The sequence below is a fragment of the Clupea harengus genome, chromosome 18 (assembly GCF_900700415.2).
Source record: "Clupea harengus chromosome 18, Ch_v2.0.2, whole genome shotgun sequence".
In the NCBI taxonomy this organism is placed as follows: domain Eukaryota; kingdom Metazoa; phylum Chordata; class Actinopteri; order Clupeiformes; family Clupeidae; genus Clupea; species Clupea harengus.
Genome location: NC_045169.1, coordinates 7,018,831 through 7,044,412, shown reverse-complemented (window position 1 = coordinate 7,044,412; position 25,582 = coordinate 7,018,831). Strand labels below are relative to the sequence as shown.

Here is a 25,582-nt window from a genome sequence, read left to right as displayed (position 1 = left end):
ACAAAGACAGGTTTGGCCAATTTTGAGGGAATATATAGCATAGGGTATCCTTGGCAGTCCCAAAAAAGTCATGCATGATCACTGTCACAGTAATCCAGCTTTTTCTAACACAGCACAGGTACACTGAATTAAAGCCATTAGCAAAATGAATAAAATACACCTTTTTCAACCACAAATAAGAGATACATAACAGCGACTTCACGCAGAGGCTCTGGCCTAGGGGCCCCCTGAGCTCATGGGCCCCTGGGCCTGGGCCCGTTCGTTAATCCATCCCTGCCCACAGCAGATTATACTTGTGCCAATGAGTTGGAAATTACTCTTGGTTACTCACAAGGAGTAGTTCAGCTACACAGTGTGAATAGTAATTGTATTTATAGAATACAGTATGGAAGTCAAATCGTATACTACTCTATGTCAAATATACTAAAATGCTTAAGTATACAGTAAGAGAGTACAAGTCTGTGGACCTATTACTATATAGCTAACTTTTTTTTATATTTACCCTCTCTGTGTACATGTTAAAAGACAATCTGACTTTTATGTCTTCTTTATAAATAAGAAAATAAAATGGCTACTACAAGGTGATGAGGAAGAAGGAAATGTTGGTGCACATTATTGTGTTATTAATGTGGGCAGGTGTTTTATTTGGCACTGAAGCACAACATTCCTCTCCCTGGTGCACTTCCTTCTGATAACACTCTGGTGTAGTGATAAGATCACTGTTATCACAAAACCATTTGCAAATGACCTGAACTAGAGTCTAGATGTGTCCATTTTGTCCATGTGTCAAAATGAACTCTGACTGAGTACAACGCATCTCACACCAGAAAATACACCTGTTTTGGTCAATCTCACAGATTCTCATGCCAGGTCAGCCTTGAAAGTTGGCAACTCTGTAATGAGTTGCTGTGCTTTTCTTGATGGCTGTTTGTTCTTACATTTACATTTACATTTAGTCATTTAGCAGACGCTTTTGTCCAAAGCGACGTACAAGGGAGAGAACAGTCAAGCTAAGAGCAATAAAAAGCATGGTGTAACAATAAATACTACTTTACATGAGAATTAGAAAACAACGACCTAGAAACAAGGAAAAAGAAGTGCAGGAATGTAACTGCTGAAGTGCAAGTTAAGCGCTGGTCAGGTGCCATTGACATACTCTGTAAGCTACCTTTGTGTTTGTTAAGATGGCTAAAGCTAAACTGTTAATTAAACTGTGGTGGGTTGAGTCCAGGGCAGGCTGTTAGATGAGCGTTGGTGAATTTGACGCTTCAGCCTTTGATCAGCACCACCAACAGCAGCCGCTTGTGTGCAGGATGGGAGTTACATGGTGAGTCTCTCCATAGTGATATACCTATTGTCTGTCTTGCAATTGTCTGGAGTGTGTGTTTGTGAGTGTGAGTGTGTGTGTGTGTGTGTGTGTGTGTGTGTGTGTGTGTGTGTGTGTGTGTGTGTGTGTGTGTGTGTGTGTGTGTGTGTGTGTGTGTGTGTGTGTGTGTGTGTGTGTGTGTATCAGTATGTAACAATACTGATTACTAACACTGGCATCATGGCACATTAAGATGTTTGGACTCATCCTGAGTGTCTTTGAAAAGCGCTGTATATACAGTGCCCTCCACAATTATTGGCACCCCTAGTGAATATGAGCAAAACAGGCTATAAAAAAATATGTCTTTGCTGTTTATCCTCTTGGTCTTTCACTCAAAATATTCACAAAAATCTTACCTTTTCATTGAAGCAAAATTATTGAAAGAAAAAAAAACTGTTGACATTAAATAAATATTTTTCCCCAAAACATGTGTGCCACAATTATTGGCACCCCTAGAAAAATCTTATAATTAAAATCTAACTGAAGTATATTTCCAGTCATGTTTTACATTTTTAAGTTCACCTGTTTGATAAGGAACTCTTAAGAGGTCAACCATGACTTCCTGTTCCACTGGCGAACAAATATGAGGTGACACAGGCCAAATTCCATTAGTCATTCATCACTATGGGAAAGACCCAAGAACACAGTGACAATGTGCGACGGAAAGTTGTGGAGCTGCACAAATCAAGAAATGGACACAAGAAATCTCTAAAGAGTTGAAAATACCCATTTCCACTATCATGGAAATAATTAAGAGTTTAAAGCGACAGGAGATGTTAAGAATCAGCCTGGAAGAGGACCTATCTGTAAATTGACCCCACGCACCGTGAGGAGGATGGTTCGACTGGCAAAAGAATCTCCAAGGATCACAGCTGGAGAATTGCAGAGGTAGTTGAGTCTTGGGTCAGAAAGTCTCCAAACTACCATCAGACGCCACCTCCATCACCACAAATTGTTTTGGAGGGTTGCCAGAAAAAAGCCTCTGCTGTCAATCAACAACAAACTAAAGCGCCTACAGTTTGCCAAATGTAAGTCAGACTTTCAATGGGACCGAGTTATATGGTCAGATGAGACCAAAATAAAGCTTTTTGGCAACAAACATCAAAGGTGGGTTTGGCGTAGACAGAAAGATAGCCATACAGAAAGACCCCCATACCCAATGTGAAGTATGGTGGCGGATCTTTGATGTTGTGGGGCTGTTTTTCCAAAGGCCCTGACATCTTGTTAGGATACATGGTATCATGGACTCCATCAAATACCAGCAGATATTAAATGAAAACCTAACAGCCCCCTCTAGGAAGCTTAAAATGGGCCGTGGTTGGACCTTCCAGCAGGACAATGATCCGAAGCACACCTCAAAATCAACACAAAAATGTTCACCGACCACGAATAAAGGTTTTGCCATGGCCATCACAGTCCCCCGACCTAAACCCCATAGAAAATCTGTGGAAGAGCTGAAGCCGAGTACAAGCGTTGACCTAGAATCTGAAGGATCTGGAGAGATACTGTATGTAGGAATGGTCTCAGATCCCGTGCCATGTGTTCACCAACCTCATCACGCATTATAGGAGAAGACTCAGAGCTGTTATCTTGGCAAAGGGAGGCTGCACAAAACATTAAATTAAGGGGTGCCAATAATTGTGGCACACATGTTTTGGGGAAAAATATTTATTTAATGTCAACAGTTTTTTTTTCTTTCAATAGTTTTACTTCAATGAAAAGGCAAGATTTTTGTGAATATTTTGAGTGAAAGACCAAGAGGATAAACAGCAAAGACATATTTTTTTATAGCCTGTTTTGCTCATATTCACTAGGGGTGCCAATAATTGTGGAGGGCACTGTATACAGCTCCACCCTGAGCCTGAGATGTGTTTACCAAATCAACCCATGAAGAAGTCTATGACCTTTATTGCCCATAGTTCTTCATATGCATCGCTTTCCACAGTATTGAATAATCTGTATCCTCACTCACTCATATCACACAACAAAAAAGAAATGAAAAAGCATAAAAGCTGCAAACTGACTTGTCTTTGAAACACTTTATGATTTAATTGGATATTATGTCACGCAGAAGGTCGATCATTTCCACGTATATTTTAGAGGAACCTCATTTGAGGGTCCCAAAAGTTAAACATGAGCTCATTTTGCCACTGTTGTTTAATTCTTATACCAAATAACATGATGGTTGATTCATTTAATCATCTTAAGGACAATTATAAGAAAATATATGTAGGCTAGGCCTTGTGACCAAAGTCTATGTGCTATGACAATGAAGAACGAGCCTAGATAGGTTTTTTCCCTTTTGAAGAATGGAATGTCATGAGGTCCTTAGTGGGTATACCAGTCAAAAGTTTGGACACACCTTCTCATTTTTTGAGAAGTTTTTTCTTTACTTTTATTATTTTCTACATGGTAGATAACACTTTTTTTGTTTAGTACATCATTCCATATGTGTTTTTCGTATTTTAAATGTCTTCAGTATTAATCTACAATGTAGAAAATAATAAAAGTAAAGAAAACACTTCTCAAAGAAATGAAAGGTGTGTCCAAACTTTTGACTGGTACTGTATTTCAAAGCTCCGCCCTTCCAGCCATACTATGAAAGGATACAGCAAACGTTGTTTTGCTGAAAAAAGGTTTAAGACGTCTTTGGGAAGTAAACGACTAAAAGACATTCAGGTAGCCCTACAGAGTCCACTAGCCCAAATATGTGTTTAATCCCTCTTCAGGGATGTGGTTTTCGATATTTTAGTTTAGTTTTATTAGTTTAAAGGGTGGAATATTTGATGTCATTCAATGTAGCTATGGTGTCACTAAACCATCAGGCAACAGTATAACACAGAAATTAATATTTTACGTGTTTGCATGTGTAAAGTAGACCTAACGTTACATGATATTGCCTACGCAGAGGCAGAGTGCAGTGTTGTTTGGAAGGTTCGTTGGGTGCATTCCAACCACCTATAGGCGTGCGAGCATATGTCCAATGTACATTGTGTTCATTCCAGTCCTTCACATAAACGCACAGTAATGAGTTCACTGAGGTCGTTACAGCTCTTGACATAGTGCTATACGTATGGCAACGAATGGGGGTTGTGTGAATGGTGCACTGCGCTTGCGTGAGACTTGCCACTCCGCCAGCCGCGTGACTGCAAAGTGTTTTGAACACGACGTCGACGTCACTTTTTAGGTCACCGGCAGACACGTGGAATTGTGCATGCAGGGAGTTCTCTTCATCACCGTAAATAACTCAACGCTGCGTGCACAAACAATTAGAGGGTGCGGTCGTTTGAGTTCTCCGAGTAACACGGATATTAGCAAAGAGTAAGGATGTTAAACATATTAACTGAAAATAAATAAACCTAACTCATATGAAATTATACTCGATTTGACCCCCCCCCCTGTATCCAGATTTGTGTTCGTCACCTGCCATGATGTTGTGAATTTCAATTGGAACGTCTACTGTATAATTTAAGGTACTAAGGCAATAGCCGTCAACATTCTGCTTGTTGTGTTCTCCACAGAGCAGGCACGGTGCAACGTGTCGGCTGAAACCCGTGCGGATAGCTCCTCCCACCCTAGCCTATCAGAATAAAGTTGGAAGCGAGTAGGTGGGGTGGGTGCTGGAAAATGCACCAATAATATTGCGGGAGGTGAGGCTCTTGTAGAAAACATACACAAACACGTGTATCTCTGCGTGTCGACTGGCGTGGTCAAAGCAAATGTGTGCCACACAATAGAATCAGTACCTGGAGACTACCCGAAGCACTGCAACCGAACCTCGTCTTGAGGACTAGTTATTATTAAGACAACGTATCGACACTGACATCAGTCATCCAGGACCAGAATGCTTTGAAGATCTGGAATATATTTACTATCCCTCAGCTGAAAGGTAAGACAGGATCACATTGGCAGCGCTTTTAACTATTAAGGTATTAACTCAGTAGTTTGTATGAATAATGTGAACTTGTATTTGAGTTAAGTATTTCATTGCTGTCACGTTGTACGCTATGTGAGATTAGTGTAATGTAATAAGTGACTGCTGTCTTTGCGTAGGTATTGCTGCATGATAAAGATTGCGTTGAGTGATATCACCCAGGAAATATGTTACTGGTCTCTTTCATTTATATTGTCATACACAAAAGAAATTAGACTGCTTGCATTTAAATCATGTTTGTTGTAACTAGTGGTTATGCTTTTATTAAACCTACCCATCAACACAACACAGTGTATACGACGGGTGTGTTCTAGTGTCCATGAATTGTGCCATTTTCAAAGCGGTGAGATAGAAGGAAGGGGGAACTCGAAAACATTGCATGGTGCTGCTAGTCTCGGCACTTGTATCCCTGTGGGTGCACAATATGACCACAAAACAGCTGACAGAAGCCACGAGTGCGAATTTAGCTGCGATCGTGTCGGACTCGTCTCACCCAGGAATGGTGCTTAGCACTATTCAAATACCGTCACGCTCTCAAACACAGGTAGAGTCTCAAATCTGGATACGGATCTCGTTACATTTTTTACTCAGGCAAATAAACGGTTAAGTGGGTGGTTCAAAACAGAGTAAATAGTGTGGTGTTTTGGTTCGCTGGGTTTGTTTTTTTACATCACAGGTGATACTAAATATACATTAAGCCAACTGAAATTTCAATCAGAATGTGGAGAGCCCTTAAGACACAGTGGCCGTCACGACCATTGTCGCTTGCAAACTAATGCTACCCTTGGTATTCCAGAAAATACGTCCAAATGGGTGCAGATACTAGAAAAAGTCTCAAGCTGCAGCTAATGCCACCTCCATTAAGGCAGCTGTTGGGATTGCCGATATCATTTAATGTTCTGTACCAGAAGCACATCGCAGGATAACGCTTAATGAAGGACATACCAGTGTGAGAAACTAAAATAGGTTTTTATTCTGATTAAGCCTGTATGGCGATACTATTCATGCATATGTGAATCTAGCCCACTCTCACCGTCTATTAATCTACCCAATTTCTGTTCGTCATTGTATTCATCCATTCAGCGTTTGTTCCTACTCAGTCTGTGCTTCTGTTGTATGCCAGGCATGTGCAGGCAGCTGAGGAATCTGCGCCACAAAATGTAAAAATACTCTAGTAGCCTGTAAGTGTCCAATCTTTTTCCTCACTGAAGCACTGCTCTGTGGTTAACATTGAGACGCATGATGCAGCACTGGTGCTGCTGCGTGTTGCGGTTGGACAGTATCAGCCATCCAGTGGTTGATGTGCACAAGACATAGGGTTTCACAGTGAGTGTCAACTTTGCAACTTTCGTCTGCAAGACATGCCTGTGTGGACATGTGTAGCCCTGCGTCAGAGATGTTTCTAGCCTGTGGTGGCCTTCACAGCTTACACAGCTTACACTTAGCTGAGGAAAATTAGGTCGGATGTAGGCTCATTTAGGTGCTCTATTTCACACATCACACAATCCACCATGAGTCTTAGTTATAATTGCATCTTCTCAAGGTGGAAATGCAGGGCTATTTTTCACTTTTAGTTGCGTCTATAGATGTAATTAAAGGGACTTTCATTGCAATACAAAGTAACCAAATGTGCTCTAAGTAATGCCCAGGCACTGAGCTCTGTAAAGCGCCTTGAGACATTTATTTTTTTATTTTTTTTGGTCCTATATAAATCAAATTGAATTGAACAGCCTCTTGGATGATAGTGAAACATTAGTAGGGTGGCTTGTGTTTTCAGTATGACTAGGTTGTAAGGCTTGTGTTGGGAGTTTCATATACATTACACAGGCTAGGTCTACACCACGTTTGAGTACCGTCCTGCACTTTAGTCATTTGGAATGGTCCTTATATGGTTTTGAGTTGTATTCGTTCTTGAGATACCAGCACAGTCCAATGTCTGCAATGAAGCCCTTTTTCAATTCTCATTCCCGATACATTACAAATTGCTTGTACAAAATCTCTGAAACACAAACAGGATGCAACATCCTCATGTCCCATTAGTCCAAAGTGCATCTAGTCACTATTTCACATAAAAAGTTACCACGCCTCCTCTCGAAACGTCAACATTTTGACTAAATTGCGAGTCGGTGTCTTCCGTGAATAACTTGGTCTGCATTCAGCAAATTCAGTAGGCTAAGTTATTAAATTACGTTAAATATGAACGAACGCGTGAAGGCGCATGTGATAGTCGCCTACGTTCACAATTTGCTTAGGCGACAGACCAATCATAGTTTGGTTTGGGGAAAGAGAAGAACCGTGGATGCTGTCATTGGCCGGTGGAGCTAACCAGTAAGGGACGAGGAGAGCCGAACAAAATCACGGCTCTGTACACGTGCAGGGTGTGTTTACACGGAGCGCCGTGGGCGGACCTGGTGGAAGGCTACCAGCCAATCGCGGCGTTCTTCCGCTCAAGCGTCGGCGTTAAGCAATACTTTCAACGGCAGTCGACTAATGACGGGGGCGCTGTTCTGCCCAGATTTCCACCTCTCATTAAAGTAGTTTTCGAAGGTGAATCATAGTAGTTCAAACCGTTATGACCATAGCCGTTCAAACCATATGTCCGCTGCAAACACCACGTATGAGTGCATCGTCATGTTCCTATTCCACGGTAGGGCAAAAACGAATTCTGATGCTTTGAGATTATGCTGGAGCGAGAGTGGAAACACAATTTTGATGTGCTTGTTTTGATCTTTGCCGATAATGTTCTTCTTAACGATTGCATCAACCACGGATGTTTTATGCGGGCAAACGATAAGACAAGCGAAACCACTCGTCTGGATGTTAATGTTCACTCTGGATGTGGCCAATACTGAGAGGGGGGGAGCTAAGAGTATGTATTTAGTTTTTTAGCATTGACTCTCTTTGCAAGTGTGTATGGAGCATCGTTAGACATGGTGTTAAACTGCAGATTAGTACGAGTTGCAGAGGGGTTATTTAGAGGTGTCAGGGGCTTTTGCTCTAAAATTTTGGCTACTGGCAATAGTGCACGAATGATCGCAGTCTTAAGCTTGTCGCTGTAGTATCCATGATTTCACCCTTTCAGTGCAGTTTCTCTTTATTTCCAGCTCTGCCTCTTCCTTTCTTCTTCCACAAACAAAAGACCAAGGACTGACAACGCCGGTGCCATTTGCAACTTAGAACTTAGTAGTAGCTATGTGCTAGTTGACTGTATGCTGTAGTTTTTGTGGTGTGTTCAAGTGCATGCTTTTGGCCGAGACACGGGATAACAGTGGGCCTTTGTCACCACTAGTTCATTGATGTCAGTTTTGTGTGTCTCTGGGTTTAGACTGTGATGTATGTAAATGCAAATCTCACTACTGAGCAGGTTTGGAAAGCCTCTTTTTGCAGCGTGAGCTCCTGTTGTCCACATGGTTGTTATTGCATTGATGCCAGACCGAGACAGATGGAAACATGTAGATGGGGTCTTGACAGGTGTTGCCTGTGTTTGTGCTATGTGCATGTGAGAGAGAGTGTGTGTGTGTGTGTGTGTGTGTCTGTGTGTGTGTGTGTGTGTGTGTGTGTGTGTGTGGCTGCGTGCGTGTGTGGGTAGACTAGATGCAGTAAGCAGGCTGCCTCTCCAGCACAGACAGCTGGCCGGCTCAAACCGGTGCTGAGGAGTGCAAAAGAGAGGAGAAGAGAAGAGACTAGACAAGTTGAGAGGCTATGGGAAGTGTGCTTCAGTACATAGGCACACCCACACATGTGTCCAGCTACTGGCCCCTGAGATGCATGGCGACAGTGGCAGCCAGAGCAGAGCCCAGAGTCAGGCCAGGGCAGAGGGTCCAGACAGCGACACCTGTGGCGACAGCAGCATTGCCATGGCACCCGTAGCTGGCAGCCTGTGGTGAGATTGCGAGAAGCGCCGTATGGCGGCGCGAGCAATCTGTTGCCTCCACAGCCCCTTTAGATAAGATTCGTTTAAGACCTCATGATGCAATGGCACAGCACTTTCCTATGGGAGGAATTATTATTCTATTCTATTGTTCTCTCTCTCTCTCTCTCTCTCTCTCTCTCTCTCTCTCTCTCTCTCTCTCTCTCTCTCTCTCAATCTCAATCTCTTTCACACCTAGTGGATTTTTACAAGGCTGTCTAGATGACTCCTAAGAACCAGTGTGGCCACTTTAGGTGTGGCATTAACTCGATGGTAAAGAAATGAACAACCACACCCGCGCACGCACACAAACACACTTGTTTTACAGTCTTGGACACTGGTTAGTACATAGGTTACTATTCTCCGGCTTATGGGATTACTTGTCTCCGTGGCAGAAATAGCAGGCCCTTGTGCGTATGTGAGTGACGGTGAAGGAACATCAGGGAGAGAGCGTAAAGACCCAGAACACACTTATAGCTTGCCTGAGTTGAGACCAATCAGCCTCACTTGAATAATTACTTGGTAAACTTATCTCAGGGTCTCTGTTGGTGAAGCTGTAGATTGGAAGTGGATCCGAGAGTGTACTCCCCCCTCCTTTTCTTTTTTTTTTCTCTCTCTCTCTTTCTCTGTCTGTCTCAGCATCCTCCTCTGAGACTGTAGGATTAGGGGTGGTTGGCATGGTGATGGTTTTTCATCTAGTCATAAATTAAGCTCTCCTCTCTCCTCGCCACAAAGGTGCTGGGCGTTGACACCATGCAGCGGAGTGTAATTTAATTTTGACGAGGGGCGGCTGGTTGACTTGACAGTGTTAGAGAGTGAGTAGGTGGGGAAACGGCTGTTTAAAGCAGTGAATAACAAGTGGCTTCATTTTCAAATAAATGAAAGGTAGTGATTAGAAAAAATATATATATTTTTACCCAAATTGGTCTTGAGTTGCGAACTCAGACATGCCTATTGTGCCTTTTGTAGGTATGCCCTAAACCTAAAGCATTACTGTAGTCTATGTAAATGTGTTTGAAACCGATAGTCCAACACACTCCCTTACAGACACAGCCGCATACACAGCCGCAAAAAATGCTAAGAGAAGAGAAGGTTCCCAAGCCAACAGCTCAGCACCACTGTTCTTACAGACGATGGATAGAGAACCCTCGAATGGGAACCATTTAGAGTTGGACCGTATGACTGCACAACTGGTGGTGTCACCCACGGTTTGTCCACTTTACCTCACGATTCTTTCCCATTTCTCTGTTCACAGGTGACTTTTGTTTGGAAGAGGTGAAGAGGCCCCGTGAACGATTTTAGAAGAGCAGCGATCAGCTGAAAAGAAAAGAGCGATTTATTCGTTTCTCTCTTTTTCACCCTTCATCGAGCAGCAGTCTTTCTGCTTGACACTTTCCCTCACAGTCCATCTGGCGACTTTGTTCTGTGATTTTTTTTCTGTGACATTCATAGCTTGTTCACCGTGGTTACAAGTGCGACGTGAGGTTTTAACTGGAGGAGTCTACTTGTTTTGGTCCTATCCTATCCCAACCTATGGGAAATCTTGTTGTTTTTCAGCTGTGCAAATTGACAATCATGATTCAACTGTTTTGTAGACCTTGCAGTCCCACCTAGTCTTCCGTTTAGTTTTTTTGGGAAAATCTCTCCGAGATAAGTCAGCGAAACACAACGATCATAGCGATCGGCCAGTCAAATTGAAGATTAGTATGAGTTATGAGAACTCCAGCCCGGCGCCTAGCCATGACGCACGGGGCGAAGTGGGGCGTACCGAGGATGAGGAAGAGGCGGGGCGAGGGTCTCCGGACATGAGCGGAGGCTGTACCTCCCCGAGGGCGCCAGCAGGGGGCGTGGCTCGTCCCCGGGCGGAGTGTCAGAAGGAGCCGGGGGCTCATCGGGGGACATGCGAGGCCCGAACTCGGACGACACGGACACGCGGTCGAGCGGCAACGACTCGGGCGAGCGGGAGAGCGAGGGAGGCATGGAGCGAGGGGCCGGGTCCAGAGGGGCAGTCCGCGCGCAGCTACCAGAGCTTGTCCAGCCACAACTGCAAGGACTCTGGAATGATGCTGGACACACGGAGAGCAACAAGAGGTAAGGGGACGAGGACATCCTGTGGAGACAGAGAGACAGACACGGACAGGCAGGCAGACATGGAGGGCATATAACAACAGGAGGTTAAGTTAGAGTCAACAAGGTTAATGTCTCCGGTGCTGTATCCCTGCCTTCTCTCCGTCGGCCAGCACCTGTCGTGAGCACTGATGAATGTAGTTTGCATGACATGAATGTTATTTTCGCCCAGGAGATGGTCACGTGTCAGGAGCGAGGCAGCCTTGGTAGGGCTATAACACGCTAATGCTAGTCGTTAGCCTCGTGTCCAGGGTTGTTCAGAGACGGCAGGACCAGATGAATCATGAATATTCTGATAAACTTGGACAGAGAGATAGAAAAACACACATATGCCTATTTAATACTGTGTGCCATTGGAACATCTTTTAGAGCAGTCAACATCTCAATGGGAGAGACTAGGGATAAGGTAGAAAACACAGAAACAAAAAAGGATATATGTCGACAAACTGGATTGTTATGCCCTATGCACCCCTTCTTCAGCCTTATCCTTAGATGTAATCCCCTCCCACATACACACACACCATTTCTGTTGCTATTTCATACCAAATCGCACTCGTAATTTCACCATCAGCCATTACTTATCTCTGGCCTTCAGTCCTGCTACCCTCCTCTCTTGTCTTTCTCCCAAAATGCAATATTTCTGTCCCTTTCAGTTGAATGAAATTGAATACTAATATACCCCCCCGCCCCTTTTTTTTGCTCTCCAGCTCTAACTCCCACAGCCCATCCCCCCCCAGCAGTTCTCTGGGCTACAGCCTACTGAGCGGGGGCAGCTCGGAGCGCGACCCCCCCAGCACCAGCGGCTGCAGCAGTGACCAGTCGCACGCGTGAAGACCCAGAAGGAGCTCATGAAGGCCCTGAAGGAGCTCAAGATCCGCCTGCCGGCCGAGCGCAAGCCCAAGGGCCGCTCGTCCACGCTCAACGCGCTCAAGTACGCGCTCAGCTGCGTCAAGCAAGTCCGAGGTAGGCCAGGGAGACGGGTGTGTTTAGTGTGTGTGTGTGTGTGTGTGTGTGTGTGTGTGTGTGTGTGTGTGTGTGTGTGTGTGAGAGAGAGAGTGAAAGCGAAAACACCACAATTGATGATGGATGGATGCTGAGGCAGACTAGTACAGTGAGAACGAAATTCTAAATGTGTGTGTGTTTTGTGTTTTGTGTTTTCTCAGCTAATCAAGAGTACTACCACCAGTGGAGTGTTGAGGAGTGCCATGGCCTCAGTATGGATCTGTCCACTTTTACCATAGAAGAGCTGGACAACATCACATCTGAGTACACACTCAAGAATACAGTATGTACACACACACACACACACACACACATACATACACACACACCACAAGCACACACACACACACACAGAGGGAGGGAGAACGAGAGGCAAACACACACAACCACTAACACACTCACAACCAGTCTGATTTAAATCAATGATTAATTCATCTTACATAAACTACCAATGATTCAGAGATAATGTAACACGCTCTTCCGATGCTCCTATCTTAAATGGATCTCTCGTGCGCAAACACACACCACACACACACACACTCAACTCCACTCCACTCTAAATAGATATTACCGCACAATTATGCAAACATTTTGATAATTAAACATGCTTTTATTAGCCGCCTCTGATTGCATGTTGTGCAACCAGACGATGAATATCAAGTGTTTCAAAGTCAAGCCTGATGACCTCCCCTAAAAGGAAATGTTCTCTTAATTACCCAGACATGTTCATAAATGTAATAGGTAAAAACCATTAACATGTTTTTTTATATTAAATGGTATGAATATGTTTTGATTGTTACCAAATCTGTCATTTTCCCTAATGGGTGAATCATTAAAAGGATGCCAAGGTTTAATTATATCATCGTTGATTTGATTTGCAATGGGAAGCGACCGCCTTTGATCTTTGGTCTTACACTTTTGCTTTCCTTTGCCAGTCTTTCCTTGTCATGACCAAGCAAGTGTTATCTTTGCTTATGGGTTTGTCTCAAAGGATGACATCTCTGGGGGGAAAAAATTCTCATCTCTCCAGACTGGAGCCCTCAGATTGATTTGGTCTGGCCACCTCTTTGTCTTTGTGCCTGTTCTATGTGTGTTTTTGTTTTGTCTTTATTTCTTGATTTCCCCCCTCTTTACTCATGTCTCTCTCCATCTTTCTCCCCATCTATCCCTATCTCCCTCCTTCTCTCCCCTCTTGACACAGAGTAGATCAGTAAGTCAGTCTTATCTCGATCTTTCTCTCAACTTCTTCTCCTCTTTCTCCTCCCTCCAGGACACCTTCACCATGGCCGTGTCCTTCCTGTCGGGGAAGGTGGTGTACATCTCCCCCCACGGCGCCTCGCTGATGCGCTGCAAGCCCGAGCGCCTGCAGGGGGCGCTCTTCTCTGAGCTGCTGGCACCGCAGGACGTCAGCACCTTCTACAGCAGCACCGCGCCCTGCCGCCTCCCGCCCTGGGCCGCCTGCATCGGCTCCGGTAAGACTCCTAGCCCAGCAGACACCTCTACCTGTCTACACACACACCAGAACAAAATGATTTCAAGGTCGTATGTGCTAATTGAGTGTGTGTGTACGTCGGTCTCCTCAGCTTCCCCGCCAGTGGACTGCACGCAGGAGAAGTCGATGTTCTGTCGGATCAGCGCTGACCGGATGCACGGCAGCGAGTTGCGGTACTACCCATTCGGCCTGACGCCCTACCAGCTGACCCTCCGTGAGTCGGACGCCGCCGACCCCCAGCCCTGCTGCTTGCTCATCGCCGAGAAGGTCCATTCAGGATACGAAGGTACACACACACGGACAGATGCAGGAATAGATGGCCACCCATACACACACACACACAACACACACCTAATATTATGCATGGATATACACACAAATAAACGCATGCAAACTCAGAGTTCTGTTATCAAGGACTTTTGTGTGTGTGTGTGTGTGTGTGTGTGTGTGTGTATGGATATATGTAAAGATGAGGGTGACATACGGCCTTATAGGCCCACTTTTCACCTCACGCGTTAATATTTCATCCTCCCTCTCCTCCAGCTCCTCGTATTCCTGTCGATAAAAGGATCTTCACCACCAGCCACACTCCCAGCTGTCTCTTTCAAGATGTGGACGAGAGGTAAGACTTTCTTTTTTTCTTTCTTTCTTTCTTTTCTTTCTTTCTTTCTTTTCTTTCTTCCTTTCTTTCACACACAGTCTCTTTTGAAAGTTGGCAAGACATGTCAATCTGATTTACGTGAAAGAAAATCTGTTACTACTCCAGCACCATTTACCACTGTGTCTGTGACATTTGCATTAATTAAACCAATGGTTTAGACATTTAAAAGTCGTTTTGTATTTAAACATCTAAAGTAGTAAGGATGTTCGATTTAAACACCTAAAGTAGTAAGGATGTTAGTCGTGTACACTCTCTTACTCTCCCACTGCTCTTCAGTTGTAAGGAAGAGTTCATTGCTTTTCTTTCAGAGCTGTGCCGTTGCTAGGCTACCTGCCACAGGACTTGGTAGGCACTCCAGTGCTGCTCTACATTCACCCTGAGGACAGACACATCATGGTGGCTATTCACAAGAAGAGTGAGTGCTCTCTTTTTCTATATCTATCTAGAATACAAAAAAAGCCTTTATTGTCATTGTGTAAATATATATATTGTATTGTCATTGTATAGCTTTACAAACAACAAAATATATATCTATCCATCCATCCATCAACTATATATAGAGGACTGTATATAGATCCTTTATTATACTTGCATGCATGCTTGTTGGAAGTGCTCTCTCTCTCCTCTCTCTCTCTCTCGCACATGCCTCATCTCCCCTTCTTTCTCCCCCTCCAGTCCTCCAGTTTGCCGGGCAGCCCTTCGACCACTCTCCCCTACGGATGTGCGCACGCAGCGGGGAGTACCTGACCATTGACACCTCCTGGTCCTCCTTCGTCAACCCCTGGAGCAGGAAGGTGGCCTTCATCGTCGGCCGCCACAAAGTCAGAACGTAAGTCTAGGGAGCGCCAGGGGCGGGGCGAGGGGGGGATGGATGGGTGCAGATGAATGCTGGCGCTTGCACACACACATGTCAAGCTCCCACGTGGGCCTGGCATGCGCCAACCAATTTCCATGTCACCAAAATCACCTACCTTGGCATCTTGCGCAGCGACAGATGCAGACGCCCTCACACACACACACACACACACACACACATATACATACATTTCCTGGCTCCCTTGCCCTCTGCACCCACACGCACAGGCGCACACACACACACGTGCCCATTGAAAGGTCACAAAAGTCACATGCATACACACTCACTTCTGAACACACACCCCTAACTAATTTCCCTCCTGCCCCTTGTCTCCTGTTCTTCTAGGAGCCCACTGAATGAGGACGTGTTCACGCCGCCACGGGGTGCCGAGGGCCAGGTGATGGTGCCGGAGATCCCGCAGATGAGCCAGCAGATCCACCGGCTCCTGGCGCAGCCGGTGCACTGCGGCGGCTCACAGGGCTACAGCAGCCTGACCAGCAGCGGCTCGCACGAGCAGCACCACAGCGTTGCCTCCTCGTCCGAGAGCAACGGGCCCGCGCTGGAGGACGCCGTACAGCTGCTCAAGCCGGTGAGGAGAGGACACACACGCGGAGTCACACACTCTCACACTCACACACACACACACACACACACACACACATATGCTCACAAAAAACAAATGGACACATGCACACACACATACATGGAGTCACAGAAAAGGACATGAATACATGGACACACAGACACACACACACACACACACTTTAATTTTCACTCTTGGGAACTCAGTAGTGTGTAGCACAACATGGTCTGTAACGTATGAAATGAGCAATGACATCAGCTTGATTTAGTCGCCACAGCCTCCCTAATTCTGTTTTACTTCAACCTTCGCCATTTTACGCACAAACATGAATGCATCCTTTATGACCTGCATCTGTATGGACTGAAATCTAGTTTGATGTCTATATTCAAAACTATTTCAGCTTATTAACATATAAATAACTAGGAAAAATAGACCAGTCTCCATCAACCCCCGCTTTTCATTAAACACTTCACTATGTGGAGTAGAGTCCTAATTTCCATGAATTATTTTTCCCTCTCAGATGACCTTCCAGCAGATCTGCAAGGACGTCCACATGGTGAAGACCAGCGGCCAGCAGGTGTTCATTGAGTCCAGAAATCGCCCATCGGCCCGGAAACACGCCAATGCTGGTACGCAGTCATATCCTGTCTGGTGGCATCACCCACATAAATACTGTCCCCCCTCTCTCCAGAAAAACATGCCAACATTCAGGGGTTCTTTAGAAGTAACACAAAAACCTACAAGTATAACCCTTCTGGACATACCATGGAAGTTTTATTGTTATTATATTATATTATTTCCCACACAAATAAGGTCCCAGTAAGGGTCTTTCAGAAATGCAAAACTGTTAACTTACACTTAACCTCTTGATATAATGGAACCTGTCTGTTAATACCAACTGTTAACTGATTAACACACCATACTTTAGAATTTTGAAAATAAAATCCTTTTCTCTTGTTTTGTTTAGGGGTCAGTGGGTCTTTACGAGCCATTGGTGCCTCTCAGCCAATCACCAGCACGAAAACACAGACGGCCCCACCCCCCAAGACCACGGCTCCTTCTGAACTCATGACGAAGGAGTCGCCTAGCCCTTACTCCTACCAGCAGATCAACTGCCTGGACAGCATCGTACGGTATGTTTGTGGGTGTGAACAGAACAAAACAGAACAGACTATAAGACAAAATTATTTCAAGGTCGTATGTGCTAATTGAGACAAACTTGACTTGACTCGGCTACCTGTGGTGACCTTTTAATGACCTTTTTTTCTGCTTCTCCCATTGCAGATACTTGGATGGCTGCAATGTGCCCAACGCCAAGAGGAAGTGTGGCACCTCCTCGTGCACAGCCTCCTCTACGTCTGACGACGACAAGCAGAAGGAGAAAACCAACAACACTAAAGGTATGCGCACTGACCTATGAACAGCCAGACATGATTATCCCCACATTCTAATCCAGCATTGCTTTTTTAGTGATGGGAGGATGCTTGGAGAACATTCAGTATCAGACTATTTCTAAAGTAGCCTAGGTACCACACCAAAACTGACCAGAAAATAGTACCTGCAAGCATCCAAAACTGGCTGTCACCAGTCTCTTAATCCGCTTTTCAAGACCAATTAATTGAATGACGTAATTCATTCAATTCTAAATCCTATCCTCCATCCAAGAACTGACGAAATCCTCTCATTCTCTTAGCTAATATTTAAATGTAATTTTATAGGCACATCTATGAATAAAACACGATAACTACTAGCGGGTGGTGGTGGAAGTTGAATTGTAAATTGTACATGGCACAAACTACTGTCTACTATTGCATTACAGCAACTGACATTACCTTTAGAAACAGAACAGTAATTGCTTGCTTGACAGGTCATTCACTCATGAATATCTGAAGTTCAGCATGAAAATGAGAAGATGTTTGCAAAGTGTTAGTTAGTTAGTTAGTGTGAGAGTGTGTTTGAGTGAGTGACTGTGTGAGTGAGTGTGTGTGAGTGAGTGAGTGCGTGAGTGAGTGCGTGAGTGAGTGCGTGAGTGAGTGAGTGAGTGAGTGTGTGTGTGAGTGTGTGTGTGAGAGTCTGAGCAATGTCATGATACTCAGTACAAACTGTCGACAGTTTAGGTGCAAAAGGTTAACGAAATCATGGAACCTGACTCATGGAAGTTTGTATATGTGTGTGTGTGGGTGCATGTGTGCATGTGTGTGTCTGTATATGGCTGTATGGCCATGCGTGTGCATGCGTGCGTGCGTGTGTATGTATGTGTGGAACACTGCAGGTCCTGCGGTAGCTCTTGTAGGGGAGGCTCCTCCTCTACCCCCCCTCGCGTTGCCCAAACCCGAAAGCGTTGCCTCGGTTACCTCTCAGTGCAGTTTCAGCAGCACCATCGTCCACGTGGGAGACAAGAAACCGCCTGAGTCAGGTAGTCAGGCTGTGTGTGTGTGTGTATGTTGTGCGCGGGCATACTTGTGTGTGTGTGTGTATATATATCCTCTCATCCTCTATTGCATCTCTTGTTTCATACGTACGCTGACATTATTTCAGTCTCTGTATATGTTTGTTTTCTCCCTCTCTTTCATTGTATCACTCGTTCATTTGTCAGTCTCTCTAATGTTCCCTTTTTTTCTGCCCTCCCATTTTTTTCCTCCCTCTTTTTATCCAAATAGACATTGTGATGGAGGAAGCCACTCACACCCTGACATCAGCCCCTCCCACTGTCCAAGTATCGACCACGCCCACAACCACACTGTCTCCTCCCCCCGTGCTCATGACGCCGTCTCCAAGCCCTGCGCCTCCGGCCGTGAGGGAGGCTCGGCGAGGAGGAGGAGGAAGGCTGGGCCTGACGAAGCAGGTGCTGTCGGCGCACACGCAGCAGGAGGAGCAGAACTTCCTGTTTCGCTTCCGTGACATCAGCCAGCTGCGCGTGTTCGACCCGGCCACCGTGCTGAAGAGACACAACACCACGCCACTAGCCAGAGGTAACACACTCCCACCTGCCTCACACACACACACACACACACACACACACACATTCATGCACTTACTGACTCACGCTCCACCCTACCACTGACCAGAGGTTACACACTCCTGCCTCACACACAAACACACACTCGCACACCGCCTCCTACATTCATACACCACGGAACTCTGGTACGAATGGTTTCACCCATGCACAAACACTACCACTACACTTCAGTCAAAAGATGACTCATTAATCCACACACTTGCGTGTATCACTACCTTGAGGTTGTACAGACGCCTGTCGACCCTAATCCGACACTGATTCCCCATTATCCCTATGGCTGAAAGTAACACTCTGTCCTTATCCCGCGCAATGACGCACACACTGGCATGCACATGGTAGTTATCCCGCACAATGACGCACACACTGGCATGCACATGTAGTTACAGGTGAAACACATACCAGAAAGTGTTGTCTCTTCAACTTGTACATTAATGTGTGTATGCAACACACACACACACACACACCCACCCACACACACCCACACCCACACCCACACACATACACCAACGCCAAGAAACACCATTTCTTTGAAGTCTTTGCCCTTACACACTTCCACCTACCTTGGCAGTGCCGCCCCCCTCCCTGCAGTGTCTTCTGTGGATGGGTTACATAAGTAGGTGGGCGACAGACAATGCCTCGCTAGAAACACGACGCGCCACGCAAGACACAGTTACCGTTTGTGAGGCTAGACAATGACGGATCATTATGCAAGCCTTTGTATGACTGACAACCATAGGAGGAAATGAGAGGTGTTTTTCCCCTCCATGACTGATACTGTAGCACAAGCACTGATGTGAAAATGTGGACAGAGCTTCCGTGTCTTGAGTCCCGTGGTGCATCTAAAGCAACAGCAGTGGTTTGGTTCCGATGCTCATCTGTGTTCTCATGTCCCCAGGTCTGCGCTCTTCCCGTGACTACCCTGCTGCAGGCAGCAGTAGTCGGCGGCGCGGCCGAGGTGGCAAGCGCCTGAAGCACCAGGAGACAATCAACCAGGGCAGCCCGGCTCTCCGAGGCACCACAGGGGCCACCTTGCCCCCCACCTCCTCCTTCCCCCTGGGTCCCGCCACTACCTCCTCATCCTGGCCCACCTCTGTGGGCTCCCAGGCCAGCCTGCCGTCTGTGCCCTACCCGCCGGGCATGCTGCCCCTCTACCCGCTCTACCCGCCGCTCTCGCAACCGCTGGCCGACGCCACCGCGCTGCAGACGGGCCTGCGCTTCCCCATGCAGAACGTCCAGATGCCGCCGCAGATGGTGCCCCCCATGATGGCACTGGTGCTGCCCAACTACATGTTCCCGCAGATAAACGCGCCCCTCGCCCAGCCGTGCCCCGCCATCGCCGCCGCCGGCACTGTGCCCTTCTTCAACCCCAACGCGGCCTTCGTGCCCCCCTTCGCGGCCGCAGCCGGGGTCAACCCCAACGTGGCGCTCCCCACCCTGCAGCAGATGCCTACCGCCACCCAGGTCCCCAGGCCCACGTCCCGCTCCAGCACCCCCCACTCCATCAGCCAGAGGGAGGGTCGGGCCGACCGGGAGGGGGCAGAGTCCATGCTCCTCCCCTCCAGCCGATGCTCCTCCCCCCTCAACCTGCTCCAGCTGGAGGAGCCACTCAGCAACCGACTTGAGGCCACGCCCACAGGAGGGCAAGGGGACCAGTTCATGACCAATCAAAGAGGAGCAGCTGAGGACTCCAAAGAGAATGACAATGTAAGCACAAATGCAGTGTTACAGCATGAACTCTGTATTCTTCCCTTCTCTGATGTTGAGGTGTATTTTCTGCTGTGGCCTTCTGTCTTTTGCTTGTCTTTTGTCTCGTTTTTCTCATTCATTTCTTGTGTTGTGTCTCCTGGGTCCACAGGGCGAGGCCAATGATTCCACGCAGGACGCCATGTCCACCTCCAGTGAATTCCTGGACCTCCTGCTCCAGGAGGACTCCCGATCGGGCACCGGATCGGCCGGCTCAGGCTCCAGGTCCTTGGGCACGGGGTCCTCTGGTTCGGGCCTGGGGTCCTCAGGTTCAGGCTCCAACGGCTGCAGCTCGTCAGAGAGCAGGACAAGTAAGTTGTCCTCTTAAACCGCCTGCTTGGAATGCCCCAAATGGCTGATGTTGCTTATTATTCTCATCAGATATGAAATCATACAGTTCCTCTTAGCCGCAACACAAACACACACAGAAAACACACACACACACACTCACACACACACAAAAAACACACCAACAGTGTATGCTCAGTCTACTCATCTCTGAAGTTGCTGCAGAAATAGAGACACTTACAGGATGCAAACATCCTACCCAAGGCTTTTTGTCCTGTAATACAGATAGTCAAGAGAGTTGAGCATTTTTTTTAAATAATGTATTCTAACAATAGAACAGTAATAGTACTGAAATCTCATAAAAGAAAACTGTCATTCGTTGGTCTCCCTTTTCCTCATTTCATTGCACCTTTTGTGTGAAAGTGGATATGGGGACCATAGAAATGGACAGTATTTATACAAAGTTGACCGTATTTATACAACATATTATATATAGAGTTATTTCTCTAGTGCATCCTCTCTGCTGCCTGTTTGTTTGAAGACACCTCTGACTTATCCTTTGGATGTGTTTATTTTACCCCCTACAGGAAGCAGCCAGAGCAGCCACACCAGTAAGTACTTTGGCAGCATCGACTCGTCAGAGAATGACCACTCCCGGAAGCAGCCAGCAGGGGGCGACGGAGAGGCTCAGTTCATCAAGTGTGTGCTGCAGGACCCCATCTGGCTCCTCATGGCCAACACTGACGACAAGGTCATGATGACTTACCAGCTACCAATCAGGTGAGCAGCAGATGTGCCAGCACGTGCACACACACACACACACACACACACTACACACGCCCCCATACATATATGCACGCACACACACACACATACACTCACATGTGTGCACACACATCCATGCGCAAAACATACGTCACACAGGAATGAAAACTTAATCAAGCAGATTAATAACACAACACAGAGTGAGATTAATAACACAACACAGAGTAAGATTAATAACACAACACAGACTAAGATTAATAACACAACACAGACTAAGATTAATAACACAACACATAGTCAGTTGTCAGACTAGATATGATATTGAAAGTGGTGTCCAGGGTGGTGTTCAGGTTTACACATATGCGCAAATTGAGCTAACAGGGTTGATCCCACTTGTGTATGCTGTTTTGTGTGGAGACGAGTATCCTAACATGGCGTGTGTTTGTTTGTGTGATGCAGGGACCGTGAGACGGTGCTGCGCGAGGACCGCATGGCACTGAGGGCCATGCAGAAGAGCCAGCCGCGCTTCTCCGAGGAGCAGAAGCGAGAGCTGAGCCAGGTCCACCCGTGGATTCGCACCGGACGCCTGCCCCCCGCCATCAACATATCGGTCAGTAACTCCCCATGTTCCCCCAAACACCTGCTTAACACACAGGTGCCCATCGCACGGTCCTGAGCCTTTACTATCTGTGTGCGACTCAAGTCAGTCAGTACTTAAAACCTAATGGGGTTTAGTCCCATCACCATACTAGTAAGAGACCGCCCAATACATCCCTTACCCTAGATATGTAGACAGTACTGCCTTAAGCCATTGATACGTTACTCACAACCACATTTTACCTGACAACAGTGCCATTAGACCAGTTAATAGGCTTATGGTGCATGCATTCTTTTCATGTAATTCAAATCAAACAATTCACAAGATGTCTGTTCTAAACATGATTGCAAACATCACTGAGACATAGAATAGTGTCCTCTATATGAGATATTATGATGTATATAATATGGTACTAAATGACTTCCTCAAGTAAATATATCAATATTATACCAATTGCCATACCTCTAATATATGTATTCCACGCTCTCCCTCTCCTCTCTTTTCTCTTATACAGGCATGCGTAGATTGCAAATCCTCTACCTGCGTCCCGCCATCAGCACCTTTTGATGTGGAGATCCACGAGATGGAGCTCTGCAGTGCTCTCGTCACGAACGAGGGGGCATCCGCCGAGAAACTGGCCCAGCCCGACACCGCCATGGAGCAGGGCGAGGGGCACGTGAACGTGAAGAGATCAGATGGAGGAAGAGTGGCGGAGACGGACATATCGCTGGCCAAAGACCAGGAAATGGTTACGGAGGAGCAGGAAATTACCTCACAAACGGAGCAGGGAAGAGTCACAGAGATGACCCACTGAGTTCAAAGCAGGAAGGAAGCAGTAGTGCTTTTTTACCTTCTTGGGACAAGGTCTGAAGATGTTCACAGCCCTGTGGTCCGTTCTCAATGCACTCAAGGCCAGGTCTGCCTCTCACACTGAGTCTGGCAGACTGAAACAGTGTGATACTGGCATCACTTGCAACAACAATGGAACATTGTTATTGAATTATACATGCTTCTAATGTTTCCTGGTGTGTTTTTTTTTTATCAGCTTTGCTCAAAAGTGCAACACTTTACTGTGTTGTAGACAGTAATGTTGCATCCTGTGCTCTCCCCAACGAACAATGGGTTGGTTCAATCCAGCCAGGTGAAGTCCCGCTGGGTAGTTCTATTAAAACAGGGAAGAGGGGCATTAACCTGCTCAGACCTCCTGGGGGAAAATGCACCTTTTTTTGTCGCAGTGGCCTCTGCAGAAAGTTTTGAAAGCACTTCTATTTTTGTAGCTGAAAAAACTGAGGTCTGTGAAAGCAGTCAGTGTCTGACCAAAATTGACTCCGGAAACAAATGTAAATAAAAAGGTTTACTTTGTTTTATGACCAGTATGTTTATTTTTTTATACTTTGTCATTTTACAGAATGTCCTTTCCAAGAAGTATTGTGTGTGACGAGTGTTTTGTAAAATCCAGAAGTCGATTTTTTCAGAGACAGACATTGAACACATCACAGCAACACAACAGAAGTCCAAGAAAACTCAGTACATTGTCATGGTAACAGGCAGGTTTAGTTCGTAACTGACTGTTTTGGTTCCTACAAGTAGCTAATTAGCCAGGAACCTGTTCATGTTCACATTTCCTCACACTAATGTATATACAGGCGCACAATGAATGGACTCAAATGAATGGACTAGGTGGATTTCCAAGACTCCTCATGGACTTAATACATATCAAAGCGACGGTTTCTATGGTAACCACCTATATAGTGGCCTCTTGTACAGGCCATCATCACCTGATGGGAAAGAGATTTTGGGACACTGCCATTGGCCAGTGCCTGTTGTACAGCCTGTTCAGAATTTCCCACCTGATGTGGATGGATGTGACTGGACTATTGGACTCCTGAGGACGCTGAGACAACAGAAAGACTTAAAAGAAACTTAAACAGTGGCAAACACAGGAGACCAGACTGGGCAAGACCAGACTCTTGTCTCTTTGTCTCTATCTTTCTCTCCCTTGCCTCGCTCCTGTGGTCACCTTTTAAAAATATTTCTGGAGCTTCTATTTCTTACTTTGGCAAAATCTGCCTTTGTTGTCTTGGTTGACTTCCTGTCTCTTATTTTCTGTCAGGGTGATGTGATTCTCTGCTTCAGTCGTCCTCAAGAATTTGTATATTTTTTTTTTTGAATGTCTTTATATTGAAAACAAAATGATAATAATAATAAAATTATTAAATGCTGCCGCTTTTGACGATCTCTTTTCTGTCTCGGGTTGAATCTTGACTTGAGCTGTTGCATCAATGCTTTGGGTCTGATCACGTGGTGCAGATGTAGGCTTATTTTTAGAGAGGGAGGAAAGAATTGAGCGCAGTTGTTTTCTTTATACTGAAACCACAGGCTGCCCTGGGAGGCCACCAGAATGTCCACCACTGGAGCTAAAAAAAACAGTGACATGGCCACGTCGCGTTCTCCACACACGTGTGGACACATACACACACACACACACTTACACATGGAGAAATGTGCTTCACACACACACTCACACTCTCACACATGGATAAATGTGCTTCACACACACACACACTCACACATGGAGAAATGTGCTTCACACACACACACACTCTCACATGGAGAAATGTGTTTCACACACACACACACTCACACATGGAGAAATGTGCTTCACACAGACACACACACTCACACTCACACATGGAGAAATGTGCTTCACACACACACGTACCAACACTCCCTCATTCTTACACACTCCCGCCCCCCTCATTCACACACAGTCACATGTTGATCACCCTGCATTCTGCACACACACATAGACACACACATAGACACACACACACACACACACACACACACACACACACACACACACAACACACAGTGGGGATGAAGGTGATAATGACTGTTATGGGACACATGATGATTACAGATGAATGTGGCTCATGTCAGGAGTTAGATGGTAATAACAGGGCGGTTCGTGCCCCACATTCCTGCATTCGCACCACACTAGACTATTGTGCCCTTGAAGACCACTGAGAGCATGCCACTGTATGGAACAGTGAGTAGGACGTATGCAGCAGCCATATTCAAAACAGTGTGGTGGCTCTTTGGTTAGTGCAATTACAAACAATTACGGTTTATTCTAGTCTTCCTTTTGTGCACACCAGGCAGGTTACCTGCAAGAAAAAAATGAATTGACAGGACAGTCAAGACAGAAATGGGGTATCCCATGAAGTCATACCAT

General features: G+C 46.0%; 1 protein-coding gene across 1 annotated transcript; it reads left to right on the top strand.

Annotated features, from left to right (window-relative positions):
- The first annotated feature begins 4,768 nt into the window (after positions 1-4,768).
- On the top strand, positions 4,769-24,563 carry per1b (period circadian clock 1b). Its single transcript, XM_031584639.2, is given in 24 exon segments — positions 4,769-5,255; positions 10,466-11,036; positions 11,039-11,214; positions 11,216-11,280; positions 11,283-11,301; positions 12,045-12,154; positions 12,157-12,300; positions 12,501-12,622; positions 13,610-13,811; positions 13,923-14,117; positions 14,375-14,453; positions 14,801-14,907; positions 15,168-15,321; positions 15,694-15,937; positions 16,452-16,560; positions 16,899-17,064; positions 17,216-17,331; positions 18,204-18,347; positions 18,592-18,903; positions 19,846-20,654; positions 20,806-21,004; positions 21,569-21,761; positions 22,206-22,356; positions 22,859-24,563. Coding segments are annotated over 23 exon segments (4,236 nt in total). The 5' UTR covers positions 4,769-5,255; positions 10,466-10,916; the 3' UTR covers positions 23,159-24,563.
- The last annotated feature ends 1,019 nt before the right edge of the window (positions 24,564-25,582 follow it).